Here is a 15,426-nt window from a genome sequence, read left to right as displayed (position 1 = left end):
GGTGGTGTATTCATTAACCTGGCAGTAATGGATGGAAGGCCAGGCAGGGGTAGGTCTGTGTGCCTGGCTGGCCAGCCTGTGATGGTGTTGTATTCATTACCCTGGCAGTAATAGATGGAAGGCCAGGCAGGGGTAGGTCTGTGTGCCTGGCTGGCCAGCCTGTGATGGTGTTGTATTCATTACCCTGGCAGTAATGGTTGGAAGGCCAGGCAGGGGTAGGTCTGTGTGCCTGGCTGGCCAGCCTGTGATGGTGTTGTATTCATTACCCTGGCAGTAATAGATGGAAGGCCAGGCAGGGGTAGGTCTGTGTGCCTGGCTGGCCAGCCTGTGATGGTGGTGTATTCATTACCCTGGCAGTAATGGATGGAAGGCCAGGCAGGGGTAGGTCTGTGTGCCTGGCTGGCCAGCCTGTGATGGTGTTGTATTCATTACCCTGGCAGTAATGGATGGAAGGCCAGGCAGGGGTAGGTCTGTGTGCCTGGCTGGCCAGCCTGTGATGGTGTTGTATTCATTACCCTGGCAGTAATAGATGGAAGGCCAGGCAGGGGTAGGTCTGTGTGCCTGGCTGGCCAGCCTGTGATGGTGTTGTATTCATTACCCTGGCAGTAATGGTTGGAAGGCCAGGCAGGGGTAGGTCTGTGTGCCTGGCTGGCCAGCCTGTGATGGTGGTGTATTCATTACCCTGGCAGTAATGGATGGAAGGCCAGGCAGGGTTAGGTCTGTGTGCCTGGCTGGCCAGCCTGTGATGGTGGTGTATTCATTACCCTGGCAGTAATGGATGGAAGGCCAGGCAGGGGTAGGTCTGTGTGCCTGGCTGGCCAGCCTGTGATGGTGGTGTATTCATTACCCTGGCAGTAATGGATGGAAGGCCAGGCAGGGGTAGGTCTGTGTGCCTGGCTGGCCAGCCTGTGATGGTGGTGTATTCATTACCCTGGCAGTAATGGATGGAAGGCCAGGCAGGGGTAGGTCTGTGTGCCTGGCTGGCCAGCCTGTGATGGTGGTGTATTCATTACCCTGGCAGTAATGGTTGGAAGGCCAGGCAGGGGTAGGTCTGTGTGCCTGGCTGGCCAGCCTGTGATGGTGGTGTATTCATTACCCTGGCAGTAATGGATGGAAGGCCAGGCAGGGGTAGGTCTGTGTGCCTGGCTGGCCAGCCTGTGATGGTGGTGTATTCATTACCCTGGCAGTAATGGTTGGAAGGCCAGGCAGGGGTAGGTCTGTGTGCCTGGCTGGCCAGCCTGTGATGGTGGTGTATTCATTACCCTGGCAGTAATGGATGGAAGGCCAGGCAGGGTTAGGTCTGTGTGCCTGGCTGGCCAGCCTGTGATGGTGTTGTATTCATTACCCTGGCAGTAATGGATGGAAGGCCAGGCAGGGGTAGGTCTGTGTGCCTGGCTGGCCAGCCTGTGATGGTGGTGTATTCATTACCCTGGCAGTAATGGATGGAAGGCCAGGCAGGGGTAGGTCTGTGTGCCTGGCTGGCTAGCCTGTGATGGTGTTGTATTCATTACCCTGGCAGTAATGGATGGAAGGCCAGGCAGGGGTAGGTCTGTGTGCCTGGCTGGCCAGCCTGTGATGGTGTTGTATTCATTACCCTGGCAGTAATGGATGGAAGGCCAGGCAGGGGTAGGTCTGTGCGCCTGGCTGGCCAGCCTGTGATGGTGGTGTATTCATTACCCTGGCAGTAATGGATGGAAGGCCAGGCAGGGGTAGGTCTGTGTGCCTGGCTGGCCAGCCTGTGATGGTGTTGTATTCATTACCCTGGCAGTAATGGATGGAATGCCAGGCAGGGGTAGGTCTGTGTGCCTGGCTGGCCAGCCTGTGATGGTGTTGTATTCATTACCCTGGCAGTAATGGATGGAAGGCCAGGCAGGGGTAGGTCTGTGTGCCTGGCTGGCCAGCCTGTGATGGTGGTGTATTCATTACCCTGGCAGTAATGGATGGAAGGCCAGGCAGGGGTAGGTCTGTGTGCCTGGCTGGCCAGCCTGTGATGGTGTTGTATTCATTACCCTGGCAGTAATGGATGGAAGGCCAGGCAGGGGTAGGTCTGTGTGCCTGGCTGGCCAGCCTGTGATGGTGGTGTATTCATTACCCTGGCAGTAATGGATGGAAGGCCAGGCAGGGGTAGGTCTGTGTGCCTGGCTGGCCAGCCTGTGATGGTGTTGTATTCATTACCCTGGCAGTAATGGATGGAAGGCCAGGCAGGGGTAGGTCTGTGTGCCTGGCTGGCCAGCCTGTGATGGTGGTGTATTCATTACCCTGGCAGTAATGGATGGAAGGCCAGGCAGGGGTAGGTCTGTGTGCCTGGCTGGCCAGCCTGTGATGGTGTTGTATTCATTACCCTGGCAGTAATGGATGGAAGGGCAGGCAGGGGTAGGTCTGTGTGCCTGGCTGGCCAGCCTGTGATGGTGGTGTATTCATTACCCTGGCAGTAATGGATGGAAGGCCAGGCAGGGGTAGGTCTGTGTGCCTGGCTGGCCAGCCTGTGATGGTGGTGTATTCATTACCCTGGCAGTAATGGATGGAAGGGCAGGCAGGGGTAGGTCTGTGTGCCTGGCTGGCCAGCCTGTGATGGTGGTGTATTCATTACCCTGGCAGTAATGGATGGAAGGCCAGGCAGGGGTAGGTCTGTGTGCCTGGCTGGCCAGCCTGTGATGGTGTTGTATTCATTACCCTGGCAGTAATGGATGGAAGGCCAGGCAGGGGTAGGTCTGTGTGCCTGGCTGGCCAGCCTGTGATGGTGGTGTATTCATTACCCTGGCAGTAATGGATGGAAGGCCAGGCAGGGGTAGGTCTGTGTGCCTGGCTGGCCAGCCTGTGATGGTGTTGTATTCATTACCCTGGCAGTAATGGATGGAAGGCCAGGCAGGGTTAGGTCTGTGTGCCTGGCTGGCCAGCCTGTGATGGTGGTGTATTCATTACCCTGGCAGTAATGGATGGAAGGCCAGGCAGGGGTAGGTCTGTGTGCCTGGCTGGCCAGCCTGTGATGGTGTTGTATTCATTACCCTGGCAGTAATGGATGGAAGGCCAGGCAGGGGTAGGTCTGTGTGCCTGGCTGGCCAGCCTGTGATGGTGTTGTATTCATTACCCTGGCAGTAATGGATGGAAGGCCAGGCAGGGGTAGGTCTGTGTGCCTGGCTGGCCAGCCTGTGATGGTGGTGTATTCATTACCCTGGCAGTAATGGATGGAAGGCCAGGCAGGGGTAGGTCTGTGTGCCTGGCTGGCCAGCCTGTGATGGTGTTGTATTCATTACCCTGGCAGTAATGGATGGAAGGCCAGGCAGGGGTAGGTCTGTGTGCCTGGCTGGCCAGCCTGTGATGGTGGTGTATTCATTACCCTGGCAGTAATGGATGGAAGGCCAGGCAGGGGTAGGTCTGTGTGCCTGGCTGGCCAGCCTGTGATGGTGGTGTATTCATTACCCTGGCAGTAATGGTTGGAAGGCCAGGCAGGGGTAGGTCTGTGTACCTGGCAGGCCAGCCTGTGATGGTGTTGTATTCATTACCCTGGCAGTAATGGATGGAAGGCCAGGCAGGGGTAGGTCTGTGTGCCTGGCTGGCCAGCCTGTGATGGTGGTGTATTCATTACCCTGGCAGTAATGGATGGAAGGCCAGGCAGGGGTAGGTCTGTGTGCCTGGCTGGCCAGCCTGTGATGGTGTTGTATTCATTACCCTGGCAGTAATGGATGGAAGGCCAGGCAGGGTTAGGTCTGTGTGCCCGGCCGGCCAGCCTGTGGTTTTGTGTGGATGCTTCATTACGAGGCAGCTCCCTTTTATTAAAGCTCTCCTTTCTCTCCCTCATACAGCAGACTCACGCCTGGTCGGTTCCCATGTCAGCCTTGCATATCAGCAGACTCACGCCTGGTCGGTTCCCATGTCAGCCTTGCATATCAGCAGTCTCATATAATCCTGCCCCCTGGCAACAAACTCCTCTCCTCTCCACCTAGGAGTGGTTTATCCACTTTCCCATACTTGATACAGAAGCAAATTGAGAAACTGAAAGAGGGACTAGAACTAGATATACAGCTGAGATAGACTGAGAGAAAGCTGTTTCTCACTGGTTTAACAGCCAGCTCAACCCCATGTGTGTGAAAATAAATAAACGCTATGCACAAAGAGTGCTCCATCTTTTGTCAGATGGAATACTTGAGGCCGAAGCAGGGCTGGTCCCCCTGCCTCTCCGCCCCCTCTCCCCCCACACACTTGCCCCTCCAATTATTTTTCCCTTTGTCACCACAGACATATTTGGCATGAGGGGGCTCATGACGGGGTAATCTTCCTGAGTCTGTCCTGAATCTCTGAAATCCCACGATAACACTCTCACAGAAAATTCCCTGAGCTGTCAAAAATAGGCTGGAAAACTGTCTTCCAGGAAAGGAAATCTGCCAGGTAGGTTGGAGGATTGCCATGGTAAACATACAACCAGCTGTTCTGTCTCAGCCAGCCCCCAGGACAATGTAAAGCATACCCACAACTTCTCCTCAGGTCACACTCATAACAACACAGTATAGAAAACATCTCATTAACTTCACATTTCTAGACAGTTCTCTTAGTAAATAGGATAACCTGCTTATAAAGAATTTAGGAACACTTTCTGTCTGTCTGTTCTTCCAAGCAGTTCTTAGTTAACAAGACAACTATGTTGTTCTACTTTGTAAAGAGTTGAGAGGAACAGTTGTCTGAGAAAGAGCGAGAGAGAGAGAGACTCACCATCAGAGCTGACAGTGTCTAGATGTCCAGGGTGTCCCCCCTGTCCTGTGTCTCTGTAGTCCACCCAGTTAATTCCTTCCAGGCTGTCATAGTTGGACGTAGCGCTGTCCTCCACCGGTACCACTGTGAAATGGGGCATGTTTTCATCCGCTGGTTAGGCCCTGATGCTAATAATCCTCAGTATCTCCGGATAGGCATTCAGCAGCTAATGGTTAGCGCTGTCCTGACAGTCTTGATCAGCCAGCTGAACTCCCAGGCAGTCAGTCAGTACTACTAATCTCAGCAGCATTCCACTACCCTGCGCTCACTTCCTCTGAGCACATTACCATACCATAGCCCTGCCCCCTCTACCAGCCCCGACCAGGCCGGCCTCCTGGGCTCCTTGTGTGAATAAAAGAGGTGCTGCCTGTCATGTAGCCTGGGATACTCAGTCTGGCAGGGGAGGAGAGGACTCTGATACACAGTCAGTGTCCCACTGTCGTCAGCACCACTGACTCATATCATATGAACTCAGTGGTCATATACTGAGAGAGGGAGAAAAGGGGCACAGCAGAGAAACCCATTCCATGGCCATGTTATTAATTGACCCTCTCCACACTGAACACTTTCTTTCCCTCTCTCTCTCTCTCTCTCTCTCTCTCTCTCTCTCTCTCTCTCTCTCTCTCTCTCTCACTCACCACTCACTCACTCACCACTCACTCACCACCACCACCACTCACTCACTCACCACTCACTCACTCACCACCACCACTCACTCACTCACTCACTCACTCACCCTCACTCACCACTCACACACACACACACACACACACACACACACACACACTCCTCTGTGTATGTGGGTCTTGACCAAAACACACAACTCTGAGACGTGGCAGTTTGGAAAATAATCAAATTAACCAAGTGTTTGTTTGAGAGAGAGAACAGAGAGCGAGCGAGAAAGAGATGACAGAAAGAGAGAGAGAGAGATAAAGAGACGAGGGAGTGAGAGAGAGCGAGACGGAGAGAGAAATAAATAAAAAGAGAGACGAAAGAGAGAGAGTGAGAGAGTGCGAGAGAGCGAGACGGAGAGAGAAATAAATAAAAAGAGAGATGAAAGAGAGAGTGTGGGAGTGTGAGAGAGAAAGCGTGTAACACAGCCCCTGCATTTGGCATAAGCAGAGGAAAATATGACACAGTGAACTACCCAACTCTCCCCCTCCGATTCTTACAAACAACATAATGCTGATGTCATATCAGCCTTTGACCTGAGGAACAGACAGCAACATCCTGTGTATTCCTAAACTGTGTAGGCCTACGATATACATGATTCTGCTTTCCTTTTAGGTCTTATAGCTGTAATACAATACAGTACAATTATACAGTACAATTACTGTATACAGTCAAATAAACATGAACGGAATCTTTACAACAGAATCTTTAAAGCGTCTTAACCACAACGACCCAACCCAAAGCATCAGTAACAGACTGCAGCTGGAAGAAAAACCTCATGTGCTCTCATGTCTTTGGCACTCCTCCCCAAGGTCCTCTTTTATTTTCCAAATCTACCTTATTTAAAAAAATAAAATCAATATATATACTGTATATATATATTTCACCTTTATTTATCCAGGTAAGCCAGTTAAGAACAAGTTCTCATTTACAACTGCGACCTGGCCAAGATAAAGCAAAGCAGTGTGGCAAAAACAACAACAGAGTTACACATGGTATAAACAAACGTACAGTTTATAACACAATAGAAAATCTGTATACAGTGTGTGCAAATGAAGTAAGGAGGTAAGGCAATAAATAGGCCATAGTGGCGAAGTAATTACAATTTAGCAATTAACACTGGAGGGATAGATGTGCAGATGAGGATGTGAAAGTAGAGATACTGGTGTGCAAAAGAGCAGAAAAAAACAAAAAACATATATGGGGATGAGGTAGGTAGTAGGTTGGATGGGCTATTTACAGAATGGCTGCTCTGAGCTGTTAAGCTGCTCTGAGAGCCGATGCTTGAAGTTAGTGAGGGAGATATAAGTCTCCAAAGTCAGTGACTTTTGCAATTCGTTCCAGTCATTGGCAGCAGAGAACTGGAAGGAAAGGCAGCCAAAGGAGAAATTGGCTTAGGGGGTGACCAGTGAGATATACCTGCTGGAGCATGTGCTACATATGGGTGCTGCTATGGTAACCAGTGAGCTGAGGTAAGGCGGGGCTTTACCTAGCAAAGACTTATAGATGACCTGGAGCCAGAGGGTTTGGCGGTGAATATGTAGCGAGGGCCAGCCAACGAGATTACACAGGTCGCAATGGTGGGTAGTATATGGGGCTTTAGTGACAAAACGGATGGCCCTGTGATAGACTGCATCCAATTTGCTGAGTAGAGTGTTGGAGGCTATTTTGTAAATGACATCGCCGAAGGATCAGCAGGATAGTCAGTTTTACGAGGGTATGTTTGGCAGCATGAGTGAAGGAGGCTTTGTTGCGAAATAGGAAGCCGATTCTAGATTTAATGTTGGATTGGAGATGCTTAATATGAGTCTGGAAGGAGAGTTAACAGTCGAGCCAGACACCTAGTTATTTATAGTTGTCCGCATATTCTAAATCAGAACCGTCCAGAGTAGTGATCCTAGGCGGGTGCGGGTAGCGATCGGTTGAAGAGCATGCATTTCGTTTTACTAGCCTTTTAAGAGCAGTTGGAGGCCACGGAAGGAGTGTTGTATGAAATCGAAACTTGTTTGGAGGTTTGTTAACACAGTGTCCAAAGAAAGGCCAGACGTATACAGTATGGTGTTGTCTGCGTAGAGGTGGATCAAAGAATTACCAGCAGCAAGAGCGACATCATTGATGTATACAGAGAAAAGAGTCGGCCTGAGAATTGAACCCTGTGGCACCCCCATAGAGACTGCCAGAGGTCTAGACAACAGGCCCTCCGATTTGAGTCACTGCACTCTATCTGAGAAGTAGTTAGTGAACCAGGCGAGGCAGTCATTAGAGAAACCAAGGCTGTTGGTTCATTTGGCTTTCGACGACTTTAGAAAGGCAGGGCAGGATGGATATAGGTCTGTAACAGTTTGGGTCTATAGTGTCTCCCCTTTGAGAGGGGGATGATGGCAGCTGCTTTCCAATATGTAGGAATCTCGGACGATACTTAAGAGAGGTTGAACAGACAATGGCGGCAGATACTTTTTAGGAAGAGAGGGTTCAGATTATTAAGACCAGCTGATTTGTAGGGATCCAGATTCTGCAGCTCTTTCAGGACATCAGCTGTCTGGATTTGGGTGAAGGAGAAGCAAGGGGGGCTTGGGCCAGTTGCTGCAGGGGGTGCAGAGCTGTTGGCTGGGCTAGCCAGGTAGAAAGCGTGGCCAGCTGTAAAGAATGCTTATTGAAATTCTCGATTATCTCTGATTATTATTATTATTATTTTTTAAACCTTTATTTAACTAGGCAAGTCAGTTAAGAACAAATTATTATTTTCAATGACAGCCTAGGAACAGTGGGTTAACTGCCTTGTTCAGGGGCAGAATGACAGATTTTTACCTTGTCAGCTCGGGGATTCGATCTTGCAACCTTCCGGTTACTAATCCAACACTAACCACTAGGCTACCTACCGCCCCAAACACTGTCGGTGGTGACAGTGTTTCTTAGCCTCAGTGCAGTGGGCAGTTGAGAGGAGTTGCTCTTATTCTCCATGGACTTTACAGTGTCCCACAACTTATTGGAATTAGTGATGCGGGATGCGAATTTCTGTTTGAAATAGCTAGCCTTAGCTTTCCTAACTGACTGTGTATATTGGTTCCTGACTTTCCTGAAAAGTTGTACATCGTGGGGACTATTTGAAGCTAGTGCAGTGCGCCACAGGATGTTTTTGTGCTGTTCAAGGGCAGTCAAGTCTGGAGTGAACCAAGGGCGATATCTGTTCTTAGTTCTGAATTTTTTGAAAGCGGCATGCTTATTTAAGATTTTGAGGAAGGCATATTTGAAGAACAACCAGGCATCCTCTACTGACGGGATGAGGTCAATATTCTTCCTGCTCACAGAAGTGTTTTAGGGAGCGTTTGACAGTGATGAGGGGTGGTCGTTTGACTGTGGACCCATAACGAACGCAGGCAATGAGGCAGTGATCGCTGAGATCCTGGTTGAAAACAGCAGAGGTGTATTTAGGGGGCAAATTGGTCAGGATATCTATGAGGGTGCCCATGTTTACGGATTTGGGGTTGTACCTGGTAGGTTCCTTGATAATTTGTCCGAGATTAAGGGCATCTATTTTAGATTGTAGGACGGGGTGGCCAGGGTGTTAAGCATATACCAGTTTAGGTCACCTAACAGTACGAGCTCTGACGATAGATGGGGGGGTAATCAATTCACATATGGTTTCCAGGGCACAGCTGGGATCTGAGGGGGGTCTATAACAAGCGGCAACAGTGTGAGACTTATTTCTGGATTTTTAAAAGTAGTAGCTCGAATTGTTTGGGCATAGACCTGGATAGTAGGACAGAACTCTGCAGGCTATCTCTACAGTAGATTGCAACTCCGCCCCCTTTAGCAGTTCTATCTTGATGGAAAATGTTGTAATTGGGGATGGAAATTTCTGAATTTTTGATGGCCTTCCTAAGCCAGGATTCAGACACCGCAAGGACATCAGAGTTGGCAGAGTGTGCTAAAGCAGTGAATAAACCTGGGGACACACAGGGCCTGGGTTAACCTCTACATCACAATAGGAACAGAGGAGTAGGATAAGGGTACGGCTAAAGGCTATCATGTAGTAAGCTTTACCCTACAGGTAATTCCATGGTAATGATGCTGAGAATCCAATTTTTCACTTTAAAATGTGTCAAACAAAAAACAATGATGATTACCTAACTTTGCATCTGCTCTGTTCTTCAAATACATGTTTTTTTGTAAAATTTTCTTTGGAAATTGTTAAAAGTAGTCCTTGTGCATAGAGTTGTATGGTTTGTTTAACTTTGTAATCATTGTTTTTTGTTTGACATAATTTTAAAGTGAAATGTTGGGTACTGTGACATTAAAGTAACAATGTAAATTATAGGTGAGAAAATGTAGGCCTCCTGTAAATATAAATAGCCTACAAATACATTTTTACCCATAATCCAGAACAGGCCATTTTAGTTGTGCGTTGCATGGCATATATTTAAGATATCAGGGGAACTAACCTTAAATAACATCATCTCTTTCCTTCCCTCTTTCACTGAGAGCCAGAAGTCCCCAGGAAGACAGATCACAGGGCCTGTAATTACAGAGGCCCATTAAACGTCCTATTTTAAGTCATTTGAGCTCTACTCTTCTGCTCTCTTTGGACTTCTGGGGCCTCTGTAGAAAATGCTGTCACAGTTGGTAAAGCATGGCACTTACAAGTTGAAATACCAGGGTTATGGGTTCAATTCTCGTTGGGGTCACTCAGGACTCACCCGTACGGATATGTTTGCGCTCACTCAATACTGTAAGGTACTTTGAATAAAAACATCTTCTAAATGGCACATACTATTATTATGATATTATGTAGTGGATGTCATGGGTTTACATATTTACCCTCTTCTATCTTATTGCACAACAGCCAAAACTGACAGTTTTCCGTTTATGGTTCACAGTTCAATGACAGTTCAATGACTGTGTTTGAAAGTCTGACTTTCTTGCATAATATAGGCAATGCTGGCAATGTCACATACCGTACTTTGGCCTGCCTAGTAACAGTAACAATAATAAGCAGAACAGTTGAATATACAGTACATTGTGTCTTTAAGTTCAATTCAATAATACAGAATCTGTTTCAATAGACCTTTTTGGGTCCAAATATCAGACCTGAGCCCAAATACTAATTCAAATATATCAATTACTTTCACATACATTCGAAGTAAGTATTCAGATATATTTTATTTGAAAAGACAAGTAGTTGAAAATGTTTATGTATTTGGAAAGACCCTTGGAAAGTATTTGAAATATTCAAATACACTGATTCAAATACACTCCCATACAGGTATTTGAAAATAGTATTTGAAATAAGTATTTGAGAATCCTGTCATATACATTTTGGCAGACCTTTGGTTTTTACAAGTAACATTTAAAATGCTCCAACAAAAGTACTTGTTTTGTGCTGTGTATTTGAACATATTTTAAATACCAGATACTCAAATACATATGTATTTGAACCCTGGTCTGCTAAATATACATTGACAAAAATGTACTCCGAATGTGTTACGGTTTTCTTCCGTCGAGGAGAGTCGGACCAAAATGCAGCGTGGTTAATTCGATACATATTTAATGAAGACGAACACGAACAATACAAAACAACAAACGGAAAGAGAAAACCTATACAGCCTATCTGGTGAACAACAAACACAGAGACAGGAACAATCACCCACGAAACACTCAAAGAATATGGCTGCCTGTAACGCGTCCTTTGATTGGTGACCCTCACCGCCGACCTTGGCCTAATAACCCTCACCAAGGACCCCACTGGACTGAGGGGCAGCTCAGGACTGAGGTAGATGCACGGGACTGAGGGGAAGCTCGGGACTGAGGGGAAGCTCGGGACTGAGAGGAAGCTCGGCACTGAGGGGAAGCTCGGCACTGAGGGGAAGCTCGGCACTGAGGGGAAGCTCAGCACTGAGAGGAAGCCCAGTACTGAGATGAAGCCCAGTACTGAGAGGAAGCTCAGGTAGGTAGTTGGCTCTGGCAGATCCTGGCTAGCTGGTGGTTCTGGCAGATCCTGGCTGACTGGCGGATCTGGAAGATCCTGGCTGACTGGCGGCTCTAGCTGCTCCATGCAGACTGGCTGCTCTGGCTGCTCCATGCAGACTGGCTGCTCTGGCTGCTCCATGCAGACTGGCTGCTCTGGCTGCTCCATGCAGACTGGCTGCTCTGGCTGCTCCATGCAGACTGGCAGCTCCATGCAGACTGGCTGCTCTGGCTGCTCCATGCAGACTGGCAGCTCCATGCAGACTGGCAGCTCTGGCTGCTCCATGCAGACTGGCAGCTCCATGCAGACTGGCAGCTCTGGCAGCTCCATGCAGACTGGCAGCTCTGGCTGCTCCATGCAGACTGGCAGCTCTGGCTGCTCCCTGCAGACTGACAGCTTTGGCTGCGCTGAACAGGCAGGAGACTCCGGCAGCGCTGGAGAGGAGGAAGGCTCTGGCAGCGCTAAACAGGCGGGAGACTCCGACAGCGCTGGAGAGGAGAAAGGCTCTGGCAGCGCTGAACAGGCGAGGCGCACTGAAGGCCTGGTGCGTGGTGTTGGCACTGGTGGTACTGGGCTGAGGACACGCACAGGAAGCCTGGTGCGGGGAGCTGCCACCGGAGGACTGGTGTGTGAAGGTGGCACAGGATGGACCAGACCGTGAAGGTGTACTGAAGAGCCTGAGAGCAGGGATGGCACAGGACGTGCAAGGCTAGGTAGGTACACAGGAGGCCTAGTGCGTGAGGCTGGCACAATCTTCACCAGCCGACTAACACGCACCTCAGGACGAGTATGGAGCGCTGACCCAGGTGCCATCAAATTCCCGACACGCTCAGTCGGCGAATATCGTACTTAAAGCACCAAACGAGCAACTCCCTCATAACTCTTTCCTCCACTTTCCCCATTAACTCCTTCACAGTCTCTGCTTCACTCACCTCCAACACCGGCTCTGGTTCTGGTCTCCTCCTTGGCTCCTCACGATAAACAGGGGGAGTTGGCTCAGGTTTGAACTCTGACTCTGCCACACTCTCCCTGAGCCCCCCAATACATTTATGGGGCTGACTCTCGGGCTTCCATCCGCGTCGCCGTGCTGCCTCTTCATACCAGCGCCTCTCCGCTTTTGCCACCTTCAGTTCTTCTTTGGGGCGGCGATATTCTCCAGGCTGTGCCCAGGGTCCGTTTCCGTCCAATATCTCCTCCCAAGTCCAGAAGTCCTGTGATCGCTGCTCCTCACGATAAACAGGGGGAGTTGGCTCAGGTCTGAACCCTGACTCTGCCACACTCTACCTGAGCCCCCCCCAATACATTTTTGGGGCTGACTCTCGGGCTTCCTTCTGCGCCGCCGTGCTTCTCTTCGACTCCATTCTCCTATAGCCCTCTTCGCACTGCTCCAGCGAATCCCAGGCGGGCTCCGGCACTCTCTCTGGGTCGACCGCCCACCTGTCTATTTCCTCCCAAGTCGTATACTCTAAACTTCGTAGCTCCTGCTGCCGCTGCCTGTCACCACGCTGCTTGGTCCTGGTGTGGTGGGTGATTCTGTTACGGTTTTCTTCCGTCGAAGGAGAGTCGGACCAAAATGCAGCGTGGTTAATTCGATACATATTTAATGAAGACGAACACGAACAATACAAAACAACAAACGGAAAGAGAAAACCTATACAGCCTATCTGGTGAACAACAAACACAGAGACAGGAACAATCACCCACGAAACACTCAAAGAATATGGCTGCCTCAATATGGTTCCCAATCAGAGACAACGAGAATCACCTGCCTCTGATTGAGAACCGCCTCAGGCAACCATAGACTATGCTAGAAAACCCCACTAAGCCACAATCCCAAAACACAACACAAAATAAACCTGTCACACCATGGCCTGACCAAATAAATAAAGAAAACACAAAATACTAAGACCAGGGCGTGACAGAATGAAAGCGGTGGTCCTTTGTCGAACATTCGGTAGCACTTTACTTTACAGCCCGGAATAAAGTGATTACATGGTAACAGCATGGTAACAAGTTAGTTACTCACAGTTCATTCATTCAGTAGTATTACCCAGCCCTCTAAACTAATTGTCACCTCTGTGCCTCCCCAGCTCCCCATCAAACATTTCCCAGTTCTTCACACACTCTCTCTCTCTCTCTCTCTCTCTCTCTCTCTCTCTCTCTCTCTCTCTCTCTTTCTCTCTCTCTCGTCTCCACTGACAGAAGCCTTTGACGTAGTAGAGGATAGGTATTTCCTAACTACTCGCCTACGTTGCATTTACCATGCCTGTCCTGGAGTGTAATTGCCACCGGGATGCCAGTGACAGGCCATATAAGCTTTGGCCCGGACTACCCAGCCTCAGCCTGCCAAGCCCCAGCCACAGCCCCAGCCACAGTCCCAGCCACAGTCCCAGCCACTGCTCCAGCCCCAGCTCCTATGCACAACCCCAGCTTCAGCCCACTGCTCACTGTGTACGGCACATGTCAAACTCATTCCTTGTACTTGATTGATGAGGTCACTAATTAGTAAGGAACTGCCCTCACCTGGTTGTCTAGGTCTTAATTGAAAGGAAAAAACAAAAACCAGCAGACACTAGACACTTATGTACAGACATTCACAACAGGATGTGACTTGACTAATGTAGCTGCTGGACATAGTTCTCCACTGCACAATCTCTTGTATCGACCTAGTGTGGCATTTCCTCAGGGTAGAGCAGAGATATGAACATGTGCCTTGTGATGTGGTGCATATCCGGGGGTTAGAGCAAGGCCACTGTAAACTTATGGTTAGAGTGCAAACAGAAGCTTTGAACAAGCAGCAAAGTCATGTGTGGGAGATAAGCTCTTGATTTGTTGTCTGTGTCATCTTCTAGTGCCCTCTTTTGGACAGTACCTTGACAAGTACAGTACCTTGACAATCATGAATGATGTGCTTGACAGATATGTCTAAAGAAAGGCCCATACTAAAACAAACTATTGCTTTTAGACAACAAAGGCTTATTTTATCATGAACAAGATTAAACTAACTCTGGGAAGTATGTCATACAACTGACACTACAGCTGACACTACCAACTGACAAGTAAACTTCAAGCAACGTTTACCATGAGGTGAAACTACAAACCAACTGTTCTGAACACACAAGTCTACAAGCCAGTGGGCAAATCTATTCAAAGTGGTCAAGAACATTTCCCCCAATAAGACTTCTACATCATTAACAGTAAACCTAGAGGTCATCAATAGGACTTCTACATCATTAACAGTAAACCTAGAGGTCATCAATAGGACTTCTACATCATTAACAGTAAACCTAGAGGTCAACAATAGGACTTCTACATCATTAACAGTAAACCTAGAGGTCAACAATAGGACTTCTACATCATTAACAGTAAACCTAGAGGTCAACAATAGGACTTCTACATCATTAACAGTAAACCTAGAGGTCAACAATAGGACTTCTACATCATTAACAGTAAACCTAGAGGTCAACAATAGGACTTCTACATCATTAACAGTAAACCTAGAGGTCAACAATAGGACTTCTACATCATTAACAGTAAACCTAGAGGTCAACAATAGGACTTATACATCATTAACAGTAAACCTAGAGGTCAACAATAGGACTTCTACATCATTAACAGTAAACCTAGAGGTCAACAATAGGACTTCTACATCATTAACAGTAAACCTAGAGGTCAACAATAAGACTTCTACATCATTAACAGTAAACCTAGGGGTCAACAATAGGACTTCTACATCATTAACCTAGAGGTCAACAATAGGACCTCTACATCATTAACAGTAAACCTAGGGGTCAACAATAGGACTTCTACATCATTAACAGTAAATCTAGAGGTCAACAATAGCACTTCTACATCATTAACAGTAAACCTAGAGGTCAACAATGGGACTTCTACATCATTAATAGTAAACCTAGGGGTCAACAATGGGACTTCTACATCATTAATAGTAAACCTAGAGGTCAACAATAGGACCTCTACATCTTGAAACAGTAAACCTAGGGGTCAACAATGGGACTTCTACATCATTAACAGTAAACCTAGGG

The 15,426-nt window shown here is 48.3% G+C and overlaps 2 protein-coding genes across 2 annotated transcripts in view; one reads left to right on the top strand and one right to left on the bottom strand.

Annotated features, from left to right (window-relative positions):
• LOC118362671 (solute carrier family 12 member 4-like) overlaps positions 1-5,074 on the bottom strand; it is a 56,598-nt gene extending 51,524 nt beyond the window's left edge. The window contains exon 1 of the mRNA XM_052485011.1: positions 4,708-5,074. Coding sequence (XP_052340971.1) covers positions 4,708-4,846 — 139 coding nt within the window. The 5' untranslated portion in view covers positions 4,847-5,074. The remainder of the gene's footprint in view (positions 1-4,707) is intronic.
• A 6,517-nt stretch (positions 5,075-11,591) lies between these two features.
• Positions 11,592-13,228, top strand: LOC127913222 (sericin-1-like). The gene is made up of 2 exons (XM_052484979.1): positions 11,592-12,383; positions 12,639-13,228. Exon 1 carries the CDS (start codon positions 11,595-11,597, stop codon positions 12,042-12,044), a length of 450 nt encoding a protein of 149 aa, XP_052340939.1. The 5' UTR covers positions 11,592-11,594; the 3' UTR covers positions 12,045-12,383; positions 12,639-13,228.
• The last annotated feature ends 2,198 nt before the right edge of the window (positions 13,229-15,426 follow it).

This window comes from Oncorhynchus keta, chromosome 2, assembly GCF_023373465.1.
Source record: "Oncorhynchus keta strain PuntledgeMale-10-30-2019 chromosome 2, Oket_V2, whole genome shotgun sequence".
NCBI lineage: Eukaryota > Metazoa > Chordata > Actinopteri > Salmoniformes > Salmonidae > Oncorhynchus > Oncorhynchus keta.
The sequence above is the reverse complement of the archived record's forward strand: the minus strand, read 5'-3'. Positions and strand labels throughout refer to the sequence as shown.